Raw genomic sequence first — 20,337 nt, 5'->3', positions numbered from 1 at the left:
AAAAAAAAAAAAAAAAAAATCACATTTTATCCCCCAAGCGTGGATTTAATAGCCAGGACCACAGATGAGGATTTTCAATGGAGCCTCCAGTGCTCAATTTTTAGTTTTCCTCAGGGCTATCTCAGCACCTCCTCTCACAAACTTCATTTAAGCTCCTCCCAGACTCCCTGTGAAAGGACACTTCTCCTGCTCCCCATGCCCTGTGAGAAGCTTATAACCAAACTGCTTTAGAAATGCTGCCCATGAAGTTTTCATTTCTCTTCATCTCTCTCCTCCATCAGTGCTTTAGGGCCAAAGCCTCAACTTGAGCATTCACAACTCCTGTATTTTACTTCTTTACCTATTTCACGTGAAYATCTCCAACTTTAATTCTCGGTGCTGGAGGGGTCAGAGATGCCAGAACAGGGCATGAATCACTCAGGTCACAGCCAGAGCCAATCAGCTGCTGACAACTTAAAGAAATTCCTCTGAGGGGTCCTTACTTCTTTTTCCACATCAGGGTGACATTTATCAAAGTTCAAAGATKGGGAAAACTCTTCAAAATTTATCCACTAAGTCTCAGCAAAAAAAAAAAGGCCAAAGTTTCACAAGAGTCTCAGTGTATTTTGCTCACTCAAAATTTGGCAAAATGGAAAGATCAGGTGGCTCTGCTAACCCCTGGTCTCCATCCTGCATCCCAAAATTGCTTCTATTCTATATATTATTTGTTCAGCCTTGGTCTATTGGCTCAGGAGCTGATTCATCCAATCTTGCACCCATTCAAATTCCCCTCTCTTCAATTAGTTAAAGGCAGAACCTTCTCCTGAAAAGGACTTCGGGTTTGGTTTTAACATTTCTCAGCAGCCAAAACTGATTTTGTTCGAATTTGGCATAAAAATTCCCTCCTAAAGTTTTACAATTTGGAAACTCATATATTAATATTTACAAATTTGGGTGCCAGAGAATCAACTCAAATTTACTCATTTTAGATATATTTTTGCACCTTGTTTACCTCTAATCAATCAATCCYCAATATTCACATTTTGGGCTGGTCTTTGAGAGGGAAAATCCTGGCACAGGAGGTGCTCCACAAGCCAGGCCTGCCTGGTCCTCCTGATGCCACTGCTGAACATCAGGGAAACAACTCCCTCAAAGTTCAGGAGTTAAAAGAGRTTATTAGACATGGGAGAAAGGCTCCAGAGGGGTCTTAATCACAGAATCACAGAATGGTTTGGGGTTGGAAGAGACCTAAAAGCTCATCCAGTGTCATGAAATCATGGAATTGGGTTAGATTGCAAGGGACCWAAAAGCTCATYCAGTGTCRTGAAATCATGRAATGGTTTGGRTTGGAAAGAACCCAAAAGTTCATCCAGTTCCAYGRGGACAWCTTCCACTATCCCAGATTGCTCAGAGCCCCATCCAACCTGAATTTTTAACTCCGTTTAAGCCAATCCTGCTCCCAGGAATTTCTTTAAGGTCAACATCGCTGTTCTGCCCCTTCATTGCACCACATTTCCTAACAAACCCATCGCTTCTGGCGAGATAATCCATACTGGGGAGTGACCCTTTGTTGAGATTTACATTTCCCTGAGCCAAAAAAAAGCCCCTCCAAAGCTCTCAGCGGGTACCTGTGGTGACAAAAGCAGTGAGGGGCTGTGTGGTGCCACCCTCCCTGGTGGTGCCCTGAATGTGAATGTCATAGGTGGTGTGGTCAGCCAGCCCCGAGATGTGGGCRCTGCGGGCGTCCCCGGACACCGTGAGCTGGCGAGGCTCGTGCTCCGCCAGGGAATCGCGGATGGTGATAAGGAACGAGGCAAAGGGCCCGTCCAGGGCCGTCCAGGACAGGTTGAAGCTGTCGGGGGTAACRTTTGTGAGGGTGAGCGTGCCCAGCTGCGGCTCAGCCTCTGGGGGAGGAAAGGAACACAGGTGAACAGGCGGCGTTACCGCAAGGGCGTGGGGAGGATCGTCGCAGGGGGGTTGTAAGGGCTAAAAAACAATGTTTTAGCTTTGTTTTGAATTTAAAAATAAATAAATAAAAAAAGGATTTCAAGAGCTGTTTTCTCAGGTTTTGGAAAGAAGCTACTGAAATTAGTGCTGACTCTTAATTTATATTTTTTTTTTTCCCTTCGATTTTGTTAAATAAACTCATTTTGCCTAATGAAACATGGGCCTGATTTACAGAAGCCCCAACAGTGCATACATACAAATCACAAGAATCCCACACTGGGAATACATATTCACAGCKATTCCAAAAAGAGAAAGTAGGATTCAGGCAAGAATCTCTGAAATCACAGTTMAGGTTCTGTTTAGTGTTTCTGTTGCCTGGAGTTGTGGAGAATTCTATTTTTGGGCCCTGAGGTTTATGAGGTATTTCAGGCCGAGCAGGGATTATCTCAGCACTAATCTCAGGCCAAAACCTCCCTGGACTCCCCAGAGAAGGTGTTCCTCATCCTCTGATTAGCCACAATCAGAGAATATCTAATTAACAATAAATCCCACAGCGTTGCTCTTGCTCTCCTCTCTGACTGTTCAGTGGCCAGGGCACTTCCTTAAGAAACAAAGACTTTTCTGCAGGAGGAAATTCAAATTCACATCTCTGCCCCGCCAGGAGAGAAGCTCATCCTTCAGGAGAGGGAGAGCTCCTTACCCATTCTCTTTCAAACCTGTCCCGTTTTGCACAAAATTCATTAAAGATTCATTAAAACCCAGAGAGAGAACAGTTCGAGGGTCAGAGAATCCTGTGTTCGCTCTCTGGGCTGATTTTCTATTTTTCATGTTGCCAATCGAGTAAGAACCAAGAACACCTTGGGAAATGCAGCCACTGAGAGACAGAAAAATAATGATGGGGAAGCGATTCATGCTGGGGGAAAAGTGAGAGAGAGGCACCCCACCAACAGAGAGAGCGGTGAGGAGTGAAATCTTCATCTTTGCTGAAACAAGAACTGCCACAAGATGTTCCAACTTTTACTCTTGTCCCTCATTGCAAGAATTTCAAATGATAATCCACCTCCTTCTCTGGGGTTGYCTGGGAAGAGGTGAATGGAAGTGGCCCCGATTAAGGACACAGATGTCACACATGTCATGCTATCAATYGGTGACCTTTGTGGCCGACAGGGAAGGTGGCACCGTGGTGCTCCTGAATCAGGCAAGGAGATGAGAAAATACCCACAAAGCAAACAGGTTTGGGTGAAAAACCCAGCAAAACGGAGCCCTCAGCCCTACATGCAGCTCAGGGAGGGCARAGGGAGCTTTTCCAACCTCATCCTGGCATGGCCACATTCCTTCACATGCCACCTGTATCCATGGGCAGGCACATTCCCACCATGACAGCCTGGCCCTGGGAATGCCACATGCAAAGTGAGCTGGCATCATGTCCTCAGGCAAGTTTCAGTGATCTCCAGCCATCCTGGAATCACCATCACCASGGGCAAAGCTCTGACACCCAGGGGAACATGGCAGGTGGTGGAGAATCAAAGAGGGCAGTGCAAGGGGCAGAGTGGTGGGCTAAGCACCAAGAAAGGGGGGATTTGCTTTTTGAGCCCTGCTCTGTGCTGGGAACATGAAAATCTTGGGCAGAGAAGAACATCAGAGCCAGCAGAAGGTGGCCAGACCACTCCATGCACTTGGGGCTGGTCATTCCACATGCGGCACGAGACTCCCACTGGAGGTGCAAATGCCTTGGGAGAAATTTGGATTTTGGGAGGACAAAACCGACATGCAGGGGCCTCTCCAGGCTGAGAGAGACACGGAGGCCTCCCATCCCCAGCACAGCAAGTGAGGGAGGGATGAATGACTACATTCAAGACTAGATGCAAAGATGATGAGTGAAAAACATCAACAAGAGCAAGACAATTATATATACACTGAACCTGAGAGAGGGGTGTATATATAAAGAAACCAATCATGGTTTTCTTCTGGCTCCCTTAATGCTGGGGGCACTTTTTCAGCCTTTTCCATTGCCTCAAAACTCTCTTTTTCAGGGCATTTCCCCTCACGGTGATCTCCCTCTWACTCCTCAAAGGAACGATGATGAGTTGGAACCACTTTTCAGAGCAGTTCGGTGGATAGCAAGAGCAAGGAGAATAAAAAAAGCAAAACCTGGGAGGTGAAACGGCGAAATACCTGTGGTTGCCATGGCTGTCAAGGTCTGCCCACCTTGCCCATCAATTACCCCATGGAGCTGGGCTGTGTAATTAGTGGCAGCTTTGAGGTCGGTCACTACGTGGTGCCGAGAGTCCCCCGGCACCGTGAGCACCAGGGAGTCCAAGGGGAAGTCAGAGTTCCTGACTTCCAGGATAAAATGGTCAAAGGCCTTGTCCTGCGCCTCCCAGGTGAGCGACAGGCTGGCTGAGGTAGCGTTTGAGACACTGAGGTTGCTAAGGAGAGGTTCCTCTACTACGGGAAGAAAAACAAATGGAAATGTATCACAGTTATTAAAAGCCAAAGCAATAAAATAAATCAATAAGGAAGCTTGAATTCGCAGGGTCACGGGTCACAGAGGTCACCCAGCCTTGTGTTTCCTTATGTTTTCCATACCATCACCCCTGCAGTAACCCTGACTCTGCCACCCATCATTAAATGAGGATATTCACAGCCTGCTGCTGCTGGAAATGGAAATTATATTATCTGATTGCTGAGATTTGATATTTCTCTTTCACTGACCACATGACTCCATTCCTGTGACAAATCACTATGGCAACTTCTCCTAGAGGGGCAAAATCTGGTGAAGGCATTAAACGATCACAACACGAGCCATTATCTGCCTACAATAACAATGTTCTGTTTCTGCAGTCCARTCCTCACCTTCCACTCTCACCCTGAACATTTGATTTCCCTGTCTTTTCTGTAAGAACTGTCAGCTGTAAAACCTTGAGACGTGCAACGTGCCAACAACTCTCTGACATTGACTCAAATGGACTGTTTCAATCTCTCACCCAACATAATCTGAATGCTGAAGCCGAGTTCAAGCAATGAATGTGCCTTGAAGGATTGGGCTGGCACATTCTGAAACAGGCCTGACATCTTATGGGAGAATCAGGATAAATCTGTGTCCAGATATCAGCTCATCTGACAGAAATTGTGCCTGCTCTGTGCTGGGGGACAGATGCAAACACAGGTTGGAAGGTGAACAAAAGGAATCATCTCCCTGCTGGTCCTTGGGAAACTTCCTCTGCTTCTCATCTGCCTCAGAGGTTGCCCCAGCCTTAATGTCTGAATTTATTGCGTGAACAAAACCCCAGCACGATGTGATTGCTTGGCTTTGCTGGGTGGGATGGCGCTTTATTCACAGCTCACTGTGTCCCTGGCTGGTTCTTCCTTGGAAGGTGGAGAGGATTAGGGAATGTGAGGGCAGGGAAAGGGGCAGAACCTGCAAGGAAGAGTTAAAACAAGSAGAGTTAGCCCTGAGGCGGGTTTGGTGTACCTGTGGTGGCCGCAGCACTGACCGCCCGCGTGCGGAACCCGCCCGAGCTCCCGGAGAGGTAGACAATGAAATCAGTGCTGGGAGAAAGCCCTGAGATGTGAGCGCTCCTGGAGCTGCCCGACACGTTGAACTCCATGGGCTCCAGCAACCTGTTAGAATCAATAATTTCAATGGTAAAGGCGTCGAAGTCGCCGTTGGAGGCCGTCCAGGACAGGTTGAAGCTTTCGGGGGTAATGTCGGAAACCGTTAACTCGGCGACTGCGGGCTGCTCTCCTGGGGAGGGAAACGACAGCGGTCAGAAGGGCCCCCCTGCGCTCCTCCTGCTCTCAAAGGCTCCTCTCTGCCATGCTGGCAGCGCTCCGAGCTGCAGAAGAGGGTGTGAGTAAAAGCTTGCTAAAGTAGTAAGGGGAAGAAATTAAATTAAAGCATCACAAAATGTTAAATAAACTAATTTTTTTTTAAAAGCATTAAAGTTATGGCTATTTCCCTTTCTCTGCTGGAGCAGCCATGTCTTTGAGGTCTGAGCATGAAAGCAGATGCAAAACAACTTTCTTGAATGCCCCTGGGGCATTTGGAATAGTCAGCTTCCAGTTTTAGGWGAAGCTAAAACCAGAGCTGTTGCTTTATCCAAAGGAAAATCTTGTGTTTTGTTTACTCTTCTACTTTCCCTTACAGCTTAAGCCTGTGAAAGCTGACTGGTAATTTTGGAGCTGGAGCCAAAATGCAAAACAGGGAGAGATGCCTTGGGGTTTCTTCCTCTCYGCAGACATCCCTGGAGTGTTACAGGAAGGTTCAGAGATTTCTGACAATTGGAAGCCCCCAGATGGGAGGATTTTGAGTAGCCAGGCACGAAGCCTGACCCTGGAAGGGAAGTGAAACCTCAGCAGGGCATTTTCTGCTGTTTTCATGAGGGCCAGAGGAAGGGAGCACATTGCACACTTAGGCAGGACACCCAAGATGTGTTTCCTGGTTTCTCTCCTCTGTCCAGCACATAGCTCTGTTTTCCACAGGCATCTGCTCCCAGCTCCCAGCGAGGAGACTCCCAAAGCTCAGGACTTTTCCTGGGACACAGCACAGCACGTTCCTGCCCAAGCCAGGCTGATTAAAGCATTACAGAAATGAGCAAGCTCTACTGAACTTCATGGTTTAATTGTGATTAGTTCTTCCAGGTGCTTTATCCCCTCCTGAGCTGGGTAATATGTGCTTGGGGGACCCTGGTAGRAGCCAGCCCTGGCTATCTCGCAGAGACAGGAGGTTGCAGAGGGCTGTAGGGAAGCTTAGAGGCAGCAGAAATTGTGTGCAAGGAATTATCTGAAGGAAAGGCCACCAGTGCCCCTTTAGTGCCAATTAATTCACGCTCTGTTCATTGCCAGGGATYGCAACACCTGCGAGGATCAGAGAGCCACACAGCAGAGATGGAAATGTAGATTTATCTCTCATGGCCACAGCTTGTGATAAGCTCTCATTTAAAACTGCTGCCTTTCACTTGATTAGTCAGAAAAAAAATTTTGGGGCTCTTCATGCAACCTCCTGATAATGCAGAGCTCACCTTCCTCTGTTCAGGCCAGGGTAATTCTGCTAAATTTGATCTTTTTTGCATCATATTTTTTTTTCAGACTAGTTAGACTGTTTAATGATCCGAGATGGCTTAAAATTTGCTATTACTCTTGGCAGGAATGAATTTGTGTTCTTTTCTACATGAGAACACACAGAAGGTGTTTGTCCTTGCCCCGAGTCAGATACTCACGACTTTACCCCTCTGAGTCTGAACTCACACAGAAGCCACTGTAGAATTTCAGAGGCAGCTTCTTCAGGGTTTAAACTGAAGCCACTCTCAGGCTTTGAGTATCTGGGCTATAGAGAAAGGATTTTTAAAATTTTCCCAGGCAAGCTGGCCCTTCCCAAGCAGGTACAACAGCCAGCTGGGTTTTGCTGTTAGTGGCAGCCGGGTGAGTGAGAAAAGGGAACAAAAAAATCTGTTCTGAGATGGGAGGGAAAAGCATTCCTAAAAGAGGGAAGTGCTACAGCAGGGCACTGACCCTGAGGCATTTCCATGGCAGAGATCTCAGCCAGGCTTTCCTGAGCTCAGGACTGAGCAGAGTTTGCCCCGCACTCAGAAYGGCTCTGGCTCACATCCCTGTGGGGAAAAAAAACGGGGCCACGGGGCTGGAGGAAAGGTACCTGTGGTGGTCTCAACAGAAAGGGGCTTGGTCCTGGAGCCCCGAATGACCCCCTGAAGGGTGATGTTATAGGGAGTGTTGGCCTTGAGGCCGGTGACATTGACAGAGCTCAGTCCCCCCGGCACCGTGACATTGCGGGTTCCTTCGGGATTGCCGCGCTCCTGCACCTGGAGGATAAAGCGCTCATAGGGCCCGCCGGCTGCTGTCCAGGTGAGCTGGAAACCATCCCAGCCAGGCTTTGATACTGYCAATTCCCCCAGCTCAGCTTCCTCCTCTGGAGAAGGACAGAGAGTCAATGCGTTACTCGGGTTGCAGAGCGCTGCTGATGTCGGATTATTTAATGAGGTTCTGTTTTAATGAATTTCAGGTGTGCTCAGGGCCACAGAGATGCTCCCCCCCAAATTTATATTTGTATATTTAATTTATGTCTATATATTTAATTTATATCATCAGCTGCCACAGACAACTACAAGAAAATCTCTTTGGAAACATGGCAAAACAGCTGCAGTGAGAGCAAAACTCAGAGCAGCAAGTAAAGGACTGTGATAATAAATAATGATAAATAATAATACTGTAATAATAAATAAATACACAGAGACTGCTTACTGAGAGCAGCTCACAGACCATTCTACAGCTGCAAGTGTTTCACCAACATTAATTACAACTCCCTAGGAGGCAAGGAATTATTACTACAACCACTTGATTTTACTCAGTGTTTGCCATTCTGAAGGAACTGTGTTTTAAGAGTAGGAAGGCACAATTTGGAGCAGTTTGGATTCAGATATTTGTGCTTTTAATTGCATCCACATAAAGGATGCTGCTGATTCTTCCCAACTATTTCTAATACTGAACAACAAAGAAAAGGAAAATGCCTCCATATCTGCATGGATAATGGATTTGCCTTCCTTTAGCACYTTATTCTGTCCACAAARCCTTCCTGTGTGCAGAGAAGCTTGRACTTTCAGTCTARAWTCTGAWATTAATCTAAAATCAAAATGTTMATTCACAGAAATGAATATTCCTCTAAGCCACCACAGGGGTGGCCAAAGAAGTTGGGAGCTATTAGGGGTAAAAATCTGAAAGTTGAGGTCATTTGCTCAGCAAGAACAGAAAGTTCTTTGTTCCAAACGAGCTACAACTGATTCCTTAACAGTTACATGGGAAAATGACAGAGTACTGCCTGATTTTTGTGCCTGGAAAACCCTGTGTGATYTCTCCCTGACCTGTGGCCTCGGATGATTTTCTAGCACCCTTCTGATTTATTTGAATTGCTGACACGTAAATGCAACAGTGAGAACAGAGTCTCTCTGAATAATCCCATTCTGCATGGCTGAGGATTCTTCAGGGGCGCTGCATGAAGGTAAACGGGTCTGATTTGTCAATTTTAAACTTCAAATTTATGCGTGTTTTARTACAGAAGTTAAAGGGATAAATGAAAATTAGGCTCAGCAGTATCCTATAAAATTTCTCCCTGTAAAACCCAAGTGATTCTTGTAGGGCTGCTCAAAGCCTTAGACAGGCAGCTGGGGCTGAATTCTCAGAGGCTGAACACTCATAGATCATAATGATCTTCAGTAAAATTCTTTAAAAACACAGTAAATTGCTACTGCTGGGGAACACAAAAGTTTTGATGAGCTCTTCCTGTCCTGCTAGAAGGAAAGAGATTGTTTAGGAAATAACAATGACGTTCAACAACAACAAAAAATCCTTAATGTGGAGCTGTCTTCCCTTATCAGGAACAGAAAGGAGATTCATTGAGGTCAAAGATGAATGCTGCCAAAATAACACTGTTATCTGGAAAAGAGAAAGCAGGACAGAAAGGGAACTGGCTGTATCAGAACTCATGATCTGTCAGTGGCAACAGAAACAAATAAAACAAACACATTTCCTTAAAATAAAATGAATCTGAAGTTACAGTGAGGTGAAATCTTTGCAGTAGAAGTTTGGTTATAACAAGAAATGCAGGAACCATCACAGGTTAAAAGCAGTTCAGATTTCTCTGGAAATGCTCAGRTTYGTTCTCCAGGATGCAGAGCCCCCTYTTGCTGCCATTTATTTCTCGTGCACATCTGGGACAGTAAAACAAACAACCCCATCACGCTCACCAGGGATCGCAGGATTATCCTACAGAATCATGCCCCAAACAGAACCTCCAAAAACCTCAACCATCCAGCATCCAATAGAGGTGACAAAGCAACCCCAATGTCATGATAAAGATCAAGGGATGATGCTTCTTATTTTAATAATAAGAGAGAATAATCCATTGAGAGATGAAGCTCAGTGAAATACTCTGGGTATTTCTATGTAAATATTTTGCCTCATGTTGGGAATTTTGTTTCCAAGGATGGACTGGTGCAATCTTTCATCTCCAGATCTGAACTCCCATCCTGGTACTTTGGTCATTATTGAATTCAGCCCTGCTACCTCACAAAATTCATAGAGCTGAAGTGGGAATTTTCACAAAGGTGAACTCCCACTGTGCCACAATCTTTTTTTTTTTTTTCCTCTGACATCATGACTTCCACACCAATACTGCAAATTCCTCACAATCTTTCTCATGTTTGAGCCCCAATCCAGCCAAGCACCTGCAGCATCCTGCTSTTCCCACATTCCTTATCCACAGCAGATGCATCAACATCTCCCTTTGTGCGAGATTTAAAAGGGAGATTTGATGCTGAATCACCTCAAAAGCTGCATGGGGCATTGTCCATGCATGGAATGAGAGAAGGTTTTCATTCCATGAGTTTTATCCCATGCAAAAGGAAGAATTAACCAAGCAAGAGGAAAAGCATCACTCACAAAGCCTAAAATCACCAAAGCCATATGAAAATTAAGTCTTGTATTTCAAAGGAGAAAAGGATCACACGGCTATGAATCCATGGGAAATACCTGTAGGAGCTAGAGCWTCCAGGGACCAAGAAAGCTGGCCTTGAGTGTTTCCATGGAGGTTTATCTGAAATTGTGTGCCAGCTGGGAGATTGGGAATGGTTGCTTCTCCGAGGTTTCCCAGCAAAAAAAAACCTTTCTGTGTTCTGTTTAAWCTGGACAGGTCTTTCAGAGTGAGAAGGAGCTGATCAAAGACCTCACCCTGCGCTGCCCAGGACAGGGTGAAGCCACTGGAAATGTTGGGGTTGTGTTGAGGTCATGGAGAGCCCCAGTGACTTCTGAGCTGGGCAGGTGAGAGGAAAGCAGAGCAGGAACCTTGGGGCTGGGGGATATTAAATCACTGAGCTGGGGAGGAGCAGGGCTGGGAGGGTCAGTTGGTGATTCACTCATTGATTTTCCAGGTGTAATGACCAGAGGTGCTAAACAGAGGTAAATGACAAATTAAAATGTCCTGATAACATCCCCCAAATAACAGCTACCAGCTGCTCTGACACACTTTGTGTGCTGGGCACTGAGGAGCTCTGAAACCRAAGCAAACAGAGGAGTTCTCCTCTGTTCCTCTTGGAATTCCATAGAGAAATTACAGCAGCACATCACAAATCAGAAATACTGGAGTGGCCACCACTAAAAACCCTCATTTTGAACTCTCAGAGGAGAGTTGCTCAGATCCTCAGATGCTCTCAGAGGAGGAGTCAGCTAAAGAAATTGAGAGTTTTCCCTGGAAAATGCAATTTCCCAGTGGTCAGCACAGACCTTTCCCATGGAACTGGCTCACCCAATTATTCTTCCTGATGTCTCCTTGAGTTTGTATAAAAAAGGGTGGCGCAATCAGARCCTTGGAGAAGCCAGGAGAGGAAGAGGCCCTGACGCACAACATGGACAAGGGCCTGTGGTAAACAGCATCAATCTCCTTCAAAACATCCAGCAGAATGGAAAAGCTGCTCCTCCAAGCCATTTGCTGTACGAATTCACTTCCAGAGGCAGGACAGCATCACATCCACGATCCATCAACAGTTGCTGCACAATCTGGGTCCTTCAGCAGAGGAATTTGAGTTTGGCTCTTGGTTTCTCGAATGCTGTGTCATTTATCTCTCAGCCCTGATGCATTGCCCTGCTCCAGCCCCACGTTGTGCTCTGCAGGCAGGGCTCCAGAGCCAGAGCAGGAGGGAACAAAGCTGCAGTCTGAGTGCTGAGCCCTTCAGGGTGGGTTATGTGCTCACCCTGCAGATGAGCTGCTGAGCTGTGGGGTGTGCTCAAGGCAGGATCCTTCCAAATGAGTGAAATGCTCATTTTTTGTAATTTCTGATCAAACCTCAGTGCAATGGGTGGGACCCTTGGGGTGCCTTCAGTAACAACAGAAAGGAGTTTCCTGTTGGAGCCACAGTGTCTTGAGGAGCAGAGTGCTGCTCTCCAGACAATCCAAACACCCTTTTTTGGGGATTTGATCGGAGGTGTTGGCTTGGAAGCCGTCAGTCCCAGCACCCAGGGGTTCTCTGGGCAGGAAGGGCCCTGCAGAGACATTTCCACATGCTCCAGCACAAAACTGCTGCAGCCTCCTGTATTCACACACCATGAGACCCTAAAGCTGTCCTCAGTGCATCCTCCTGCATCTCTGAAGCCTCTGGGGAAGGAAAACTCCCAGAGCCAGGAAGCTCCTCTGGGTCAGGACTCAGTGTCTGCATCAGACTTACACTACAGAGCTACAAGAGATAAGCAAATGGAAATGTGAAATATTCCAYCTTTCCTTTCCAGTAAAACCAAATGGCATTTATCAAACTTCACTCTGTGATCTTTGCCATCCCTTGAGTGCAGGAGCAGGGGTATCAGTAAGAAAAGGCTTTGTCACTTGAGCTGCACTTCATCCCTGCAAAGAGACAGAAGCCACAGTGGCTGCCAACCTGTACTGTGGATGATTTYGTGAAATGTCCTTTGCTAGAGGCTCATGAACTTTTCACATCAGGGACAGTTGATAGCCATAACCAGAGGGTAGGKAGAGTGTGAGAGGGGAGAAAAGGCTCTGGCAGAAGATTTCCAGCTTTGGAGCTGACAGCAGCTTTACCCTCAGCGYTGTAAAATCCACTGAGCAAGCAAATAAAAATGATGTGTGGGAAACTGCTGAGAACCTGCTGGCCTGACTGAACTGCTGAGAGGATGGGGAAATGTGAGATGAAAAACTGGCAATGTGCATGAGCAAAGGAAGCTGGAGAGAAAACTCAGCCCCTGTGCAGTCTCTGTCTGATCAGCAGGGATGGCACAGACCCTCTGAAGATCAGGAGTGTCCCCTYGGCCACCAGGAAGAGCCAGGCCAGTCCTGGCTGTGCTGCTGACATTTCCCACTTCCATCACCCCTCTCTCTCCCTGCCTGCTCCAACGACTTTCCCAGTGGTGCAATGGACCCAAGTTCCCCCAGAGAGGACRAAACAAATTTGTTTGGCTTGTTCTGAGCATTTGGGACCTCCCAAGTGCTGGAAAGATGGATGAAGAGGAGTGTCTCGAGGGTAGATGGAAAAGCAGACTGAAGAGCCCACTTGGCTCATTCCGCCCAGGCTTCCAGAGAATTCCTGCTCCCCTGCTCTGTGTTTGGATTTGTCCATTCCTCCGCAGGAGAAAGGTCACAGAGCCAGGTTATGTCAACTGCTGCTGCCAGGAGCTCGCTGCAGAGCCCTCTCTGTTTACTGCTGCTCTGAGTAAAGACATAAAACAAATGCAGCGGGCCAGATGAAGGGGTTTTGAAAGAAAAAAAAAATAAAAGGCAAACCAGGAAAGAGAAGCCTTGAAGAACCTTGTGAAGCTTGTGGAAAGAGCAGGCTGTGAGATTCCACAGCACACTGTTCCTGAGTTTCCACCATCTCTGTAGGCTTCCTTTAAAAACTCTCAGTCCTCCAACAGAGAAAGCTGAGAAAATTGAACCTGCTCACTCCTGCCACATAAACATTCAGCTTCCTTTTTTCTGTATGTGCCTCAAGRCTCCCTAATTTTTCCCTGCACTGGACACTAAGGCCTGGCTTAGGCATCAAACAACTCATTCAGGACTGATGATTTCCAGACCATGTAAATCTCTGCTGTCCTGGGTTGCTGTGTCTGTGAAGCATTCACAGGTGGTGCTGGCATGGACTTTACCAAGGAATATGAACCCAGCTTGGATCATTTAAGCTGTGCAATTATTAATTTGTAAAACCCACAATGTCTGTCAGATGTTCTTTGGAGAGAAAATGATAAACACTTTGATATCTGCTAAAAATAATAATTCTATTTTATGGATGGCAGAGTCCAGCTAATCCTGATTTCACTGCCCATGTTCACTTAGAGCAGTTCAAGCTTTGCCTCACAGAATTTAGCCTGAAGGAACATAAAGATTCAAGACTTACTTGTGTTCTATACTGAGTATAGATATATTTATATATAGAGATATATCTATATATAGCCATATCTATAGATATCTATCTATATATATATAAAGATATATCTGTATCTATCTATATTGAACATAGATATAATTCTATGCACTACAAACCTCAGGTCAAAATATTTCACAAATAATGAAACCCTGTTCAATAAGTCTTCTGATTCTGGTCAGTGGTTTGCACAAATGGAGATGGCAGAAATAGATAAATGTAAGTCACAACATCGAGTGGAAATGGTGGCTGGAACCAGGTTGGGGCAGGGGCCTTTCCCATTTTTGGATGAGAAAACTGAAATAGGGCACCCCCAGAGCCCCAGTGAGGCCGCTGAGGGATGATGGCCTGCTGTGAAGAGAATTCATTAGGCAGGAATAAACAATGTTAAACACATTCTGGTCGCTTTTCTTCTGGATTTTTTGGCTGTAGAAAGCAAAACACGTTAGAAGTGTTAGATGCACAAAAATACCCAGCCTTGTTTGAGACAAAGGATGAGTTCTACACCCATGCAGGACCAATGGCTGAGTTCTTTGTGAGGCCTCTCAAAGGATGAGCAGAGAATCGTTGGGAACATGGAGATGAACACAGCAGGAAGGAAAATACAGGGAAATACAGCTGGCAGGGCTGAGTCTGCCCTGCAGGTATGCATTAAAAAATCAGATTAATTTATCCTTGCCCTGGTGGCTCAGCAGAGGCTGCCACTCACCCGTGGAGCCCTTGACAGTGGTGGGTTTGCTCTTGTGCCGGCCTTTCTCCGCCTGCAGGCTGATGGAGTACTCGGTGCCYGCGTCCAGCCCCCGCAGCAGGAACGAGGTGCTGTCCACCGGGATCTCCACCTCGCCCTTCTTCCCCGAGGGAGCCGAGTACACCAGGCGGTAGCGGTCAAACTTGGCCACCGGCCTTCTCCAGCGCAGGGACAAGGTGGTTTCTGTGGGGTCGCTGACTTCCAGGTCCTTGGGGTTATCGAGATCTGCAGGGTGAAAAAAAAGAGGTGTTGAGGATTCTCTGAACTGCCCTGGGATGGGTTTTCAGGATCTGTAGAGTCACATCTCCACTGGGGGCCTGGCAGCACCTCAGGATCTTGTCCACCTTTGGGACCTTTTGAAATGGGATGATGATGACGACGATGACGATGACGATGATGATGATGATGATGATGATGATGATGATGATGATGATACTCTCCTTTACAGACAAAACCAGAACAAATTTCCCCCACTTACAGTTGAGAGGCAGAAGTAAAGCCTTCATATAATTTAATGGGAAAAGGAGGACATTGGGTGAAAATTTGGGGTTTGAGGGTCACTGCGGAGCACTGCAACCACTCTTAGTCACATCCAGCTTTTGACCACCACTAACCACTTCTGCCAGGATTCCTCACAGACAAAGATGGCCAGAGTGGTCAGTGTGATTATCATTAAGGAGCTCACCTGGAGGTGAAACTCCCAGAGCATCAAAAGAAACAGAAAAAAATAAGTCAGATTCAGAGGTCAAGACCTCAGGGATTTTTTTTTCTTTTTCTTGAGGGGAAATGTCCCATTGGTAGCAAAATGAAACGAAGAATTTTCTGAAATATTTCTTCCATCATCACACAGGAATGAAAGAGTGGCTCCAGCTGAGCTGCTGMCTCCTCCAGAGCCCGGATGGGATCAGGACACTCACCAGTGCCAGCGTTGATGGTGGCAGGAGCACTTTCCCTGTCGTTCCTCACTGCTGTCACTCCAATGCCATACTCAGTCCCAGGCCTCAAACCTGAGAGATGAGGAGAAGAAAGATGAGTTTCTGTCCATATAATGTTCCAGGGATCCAGGGGCAGCYACAGCTTCTCTGGGCACCCCAYCCTCCCAGGGAACAATTCCTTCCCAATATCCGATGTAAAAAGTGTAATCTCTGCTCTTTCCTTTGATGTTTAGTGACCAAAAGGACCCTTTTTCCACCATGTCCCATGCCCTGGGGTGACACAGGACAGYAGTGACAATGTCCCCATTGCCCTACCTGTGAGTGTAGCTCTGGTTGTGGCCTGGCTGCCCTTGGGCACTGTGGTCTCCACGTGGTCCCCACCAGAGATGGGGGCAAACTTAATTCGGTAATTATCGACATTGGCGTGGCTGTTCTTCCACTCCAGGGTGATGCTGTTGTCAGTCTGGGACACCCGCTTCAGGTTTCTTGGAGCATCCAGGTCTGGAATCRGCCAAGCAATTAATAAATAATTAGGAATATTTCTCCTCTGACAGCAGTCTCTTGTGACAGAGCTTTTTAGGAGGTGAAATGACCCATGAAGTTTCCTCTCACATGACCCTGTTGTGCCTTAACTGCACCAAACCAGAGTTCTTTCAGCAGGAAAAGCAGACTTCACCAGCTTCAGGTCAAGAAATTTAATTTCTATCTCATGAGGCAAAAATAACATTTTCAATTTTAATAWTTTTTTTTKGYWWKRAAMMRGKTTTKGGRAAAAMMWWWTTKGRWKRAAAWWMYKKTTTYCYTTWWWAAWWMCYYMRSYTTMMAAARGRAAAAAAGAACAAAGAACTGATCATCTCTAGGATTTCTGTTCAATAACATCTTGCATTCATGGCTGGGAGGAACTCTTAGTCTCAAAAAAAAAGGTGAATATTACATAGAAATTCAATAAGCTTTCATTTTTCACACCTACAGCAGCCTCAAACCCTACCCTGAAATAACAACTGTATTTTAGGATGAAAAGATATGTAATTCTCAGCTCCCTTAATGCATCAAGCCTTGCTAACCTGCTAAAGGACCCACACTTTCCAAAAGCATTCCCAAGATGGCTGAGGAGCAGTATAAATTTATAAAAACATGACAGAAAATATTTGCAGAACTGAAGAAGAGAAAAAAAAACACTTCTCTGCTTCAAAACTAATTAAGCAAAGTGAAATAAGGTGGAATAGGAATTGTGGAAGATATTTAGCTCATCAGACAGTCAAATGATCCAGAGGAATTTGCTTTTGGAAGTAGGAGTTTAGGGTAGGAGAGGCAATAACCTAACCCCCATTTACAAAACTGGGATTTGTGAGGGGCTCTAAACATTCTGCTGCCTAGAAGGCACAGGAAATCATTCTCCACTTTCCTGTACCTCTAAAACTGGCCTGGATTTGTGTGAATGAGGAGCTGCCACTCCAGTAGCGAGACACAAACMTCACAGGAGGGTGGGTGGTCCCTGTGCCCCCTTCCCAGCCCCTCACCTGTGACAAACACTTCTTTCACGGGGTCGCTCTCCATGTCCCCCCGACGGGACACGAGCGTCACCTCGTACTCGGTGTGCGGCCTCAGGTTCCCAATGGAATATTGGTTCTCATCCTCAGAGAGGTCAATGGTTGTCCTGTCCCCTGGGATGTCCTTGGGGCCGTAAGTGAGCTCCACACCTTCAACTTCAGCCAAGGGTTTGGACCACGTGATGAGAGCGGTGGTGTCGGTGACGTCCCTGGCCTCCACCTGGCTGGGGGCATCAAGTTCTGTTACCAGGCAAAAGAGAAGAAAAAAGGAGCTTTTTTAAAGAAATCCTGCTGTGAAAAACACCCACATTCTTATGCCTTTAATTGCTGATTCAGAGCAAAATTAAAATAAGTCTCCTCATTTACTCCTTTCCTTTGGTTCCTGTAGGTTCAGACTCCAAATGGAGTCAATCCATCTGCAGCAAATCCATCAAAATTCCTTCACACCAGAAGCTGCCAGAGGAAAGACAAGTAGGAGCCCTAAGAGCTTCTCCACCCTCATGCATTCTTCATGCAAATATCACCAGGATGGAAGAAATTCAGTAAGAAATTCTAGTTCCTGCTGATGTGCATCTTGAAAAAGGAGTAAAAGTGTATACTGCCTGCTACCTGCCAGCTGAACATAAATTTCCTTTCTGCCTCAAACAGGTAATTTGGAGAGGAATGATTTTTTCCTCATTAGCAACTTCACTCCTCCTTTTTCCCTCTATTAACTCACTGTAGAGTTTGACTTTCTCTTGTTTAAAAACCCCCAAAAGAGCAGAATTTTTGTCAGTGGCCACCTAAACCCAGACCAAACGCAGGCTGTGCTTACTTGTGGTGATCACTTTGGACAGTCCTGGTCCTCTGGTGTTGTTCTTCACGACATGGATGGACACGTTGTACTGCTGCCCYGGTGCCAAACCTGGCTGCATGTAGGATGTCTCTGGCCTTTTCAAGCTGCTGGTTATGTCACCATTATCATCCTTTTTCTGGAACATATAGAACAATCAGTGAGCACAAACATTAAAATCCAGGATTTTCCATTCTGTACATGAAACTGTGTCCTCACCATATTACGGAAGACCAGCTCCCAGCCATCAAAGGAAAAGTTCAGAGGGTCCCACTCCACCTGGACGGACGTTTCCCGGACAGATTTGAATCTCAGACCTTCTGGAGCAGGCAGATCTGTGGCAGAAAAAAGAGATATCCTCACATGAGCAGCAAGAAATAGGGCACTGGGGTGGGACAGCTTTCTACCTCTGGAAATATCTGCCAGGTGGGGATCTGCAGCTCAGTTTGTACAACACTCCTCAGATCAAGTTGTTCTGGTTTTGGAGGGACTTTCCTGAGCTGATTTGGATGTCACTTTAGAATAAAATGAATTTTACCCTAGAAAACTCTTTTTTGTGCCCTCTTGAATAAAGCTGGTGTGGACATTGGAAGTCAGGGGAACTAAATCCTGACCCAGGTCTCTAAAAATTATCTCAGTGATTTTTGATTCTGGGATGTTTAGGCATGACAGTGACATGCACAAAACAAAAAGGAAGATGAACAACAAAAGGACAGGYAGGAAGATGAAAGGCAAGTTGATAAAACACACTGAAGATGCAAACCAAATATAAACTCAATTTTAACCAAAACAGTTTAAATTCAAGTGATTTCACATTGCTCTTTTACATGCTGCTATGTTTCAGGAAGAATTATCAGAATTTTAAAATGTACATTATAATAAAGAAATGTACATTATGATAAATAAATGTACATTATAATAAAGGAATGTATATTATAATAAAGAAGCTAAGGTTCTTAATTTACAAAAATCCCATACTGGGAGACACTGAGAGCAGAAGAGCTTTTGAACTGTGCTGCTAACACAGTCCCTGGTACTGGAGTAAAACAGAAAATGAAAGTGCAGAAGAATGATTTTGTCCTGGCCAAAAGTTGAATTGAAAGTAAAAAATAAAAGAGAAATAGTATCCCAGAAACAGGCATGCACATCAATACATAGGAACTGAAAATGGAAAACACAAAATAAATAATATCCCAAAATAAAGGCATTGAAATCAACACAGGTGAACTGAAAACAGAAAATACTAGATAAGCAACACTCCAAAAAAGGGCTGAAAACAGAGCAGACAAAAGGATGAACACAGGGAATATTAAACTCACATGTGGCTACCCTGGCGCTGACTGGAATGCTCTTCTTGTTTTTGAGGATTGCAAAGACACGGATGAAGTACTCCACCCCGGGCTCCAGCTCATGGATGGTGGCAGCGGTGTGGTTCCCTGGCACTGTGAACTGCATGTCCAAGCCCCCACTGCTGGTGGGGACGTAGGTGACGAGGTACTCGTTGACCAGGTTCTCGTGCTTCCACTCCAGATTGACTGTTTTATCCGTCACATTGGTCACGGTCAGCTCAGTCGGAGGAGACACTGGGAAGGGGGAGAAAAAAAAAAAAAAAAGCCAAAATTAAGTTAGAAGTTCTCAAGGCTCTGGAAATAACGACTTGCCCAGTTCCACATTTTCCCAGGAGCAGATCCTAAGGCTCATCTCACAGGCAGGGAATGGGGAAGGCATGTCCCACAGATTAGCTGCTGAGGAAAAGGAATGCTCAGCTGATGGAGGCTGCAGACATTTCCAGAAGCCASGGGCCAATTTCTGCTCTCACACTTGCACACAACCTCTGGCTGACTGTGTTCCAGCTGCTCCTCTCATGGCTGCAGCACAAGACTGCTAAAGCTGGGTCCCAAGGGGTTCAGATGTTTCATTCAACTGCCAGCAGCACATGATTGTGGAGTTAGAAGTCCTGGGATTTGCACAGATTTTCCAAAGTAAAATAAAACATTATTATTTAAGAAAATACTTTCTATAGATTTGTCTGTGCAAGAGCACAAAGTGAGGCTTAGGAATCTTCCAGAAGGAGGAGATGAAAGATGGGAATTTCTTTTAAAGGGTATTCATTGTCTTTTATAGTGTTCCCAGCCCCAAAGTACTCTTTGATTACTCTACCAAAATTTAGTTTCACAACTTCTCCCCAGGGATCTACTAAAGAAAACGACCTAATTTGTGGTGCATTGCCTGTCATTATCAGGCTGCCAAAATTTCCTATCGATTTCCATAGTCAGTGATCCTGGGAAACCAAGCATGTGACTATAGCTGAGTTTCCACTCCAGCTGATTCCATTATTTTCCTCTGAACTTCTCTCAGATCTAATATACACATCTCCACATATGCATGAATATATATAAATATATATATA

General features: G+C 45.7%; 1 protein-coding gene across 1 annotated transcript in view; it reads right to left on the bottom strand.

Annotated features, from left to right (window-relative positions):
* Positions 1-19,510, bottom strand: part of LOC130586801 (tenascin-like) — a gene marked incomplete at its 5' end in the record, with an annotated part of 37,673 nt that extends 18,163 nt beyond the window's left edge. The window contains 11 exons of the mRNA XM_057387708.1: positions 1,608-1,883; positions 4,102-4,374; positions 5,402-5,674; positions 7,583-7,855; positions 14,572-14,835; positions 15,528-15,617; positions 15,861-16,046; positions 17,066-17,335; positions 17,910-18,066; positions 18,147-18,262; positions 19,247-19,510. Coding sequence (XP_057243691.1) covers positions 1,608-1,883; positions 4,102-4,374; positions 5,402-5,674; positions 7,583-7,855; positions 14,572-14,835; positions 15,528-15,617; positions 15,861-16,046; positions 17,066-17,335; positions 17,910-18,066; positions 18,147-18,262; positions 19,247-19,510 — 2,442 coding nt within the window. The remainder of the gene's footprint in view (positions 1-1,607; positions 1,884-4,101; positions 4,375-5,401; positions 5,675-7,582; positions 7,856-14,571; positions 14,836-15,527; positions 15,618-15,860; positions 16,047-17,065; positions 17,336-17,909; positions 18,067-18,146; positions 18,263-19,246) is intronic.
* Positions 19,511-20,337: the final 827 nt, after the last annotated feature.

Source organism: Malurus melanocephalus, unplaced genomic scaffold, assembly GCF_030028575.1.
Source record: "Malurus melanocephalus ecotype Western Australia unplaced genomic scaffold, MMel_1.1 scaffold_1317, whole genome shotgun sequence".
Taxonomy (NCBI): Eukaryota; Metazoa; Chordata; class Aves; order Passeriformes; family Maluridae; genus Malurus; species Malurus melanocephalus.
Note: the sequence above shows the minus strand (reverse complement) of the source record. Positions and strands in the feature narration are given on the sequence as shown.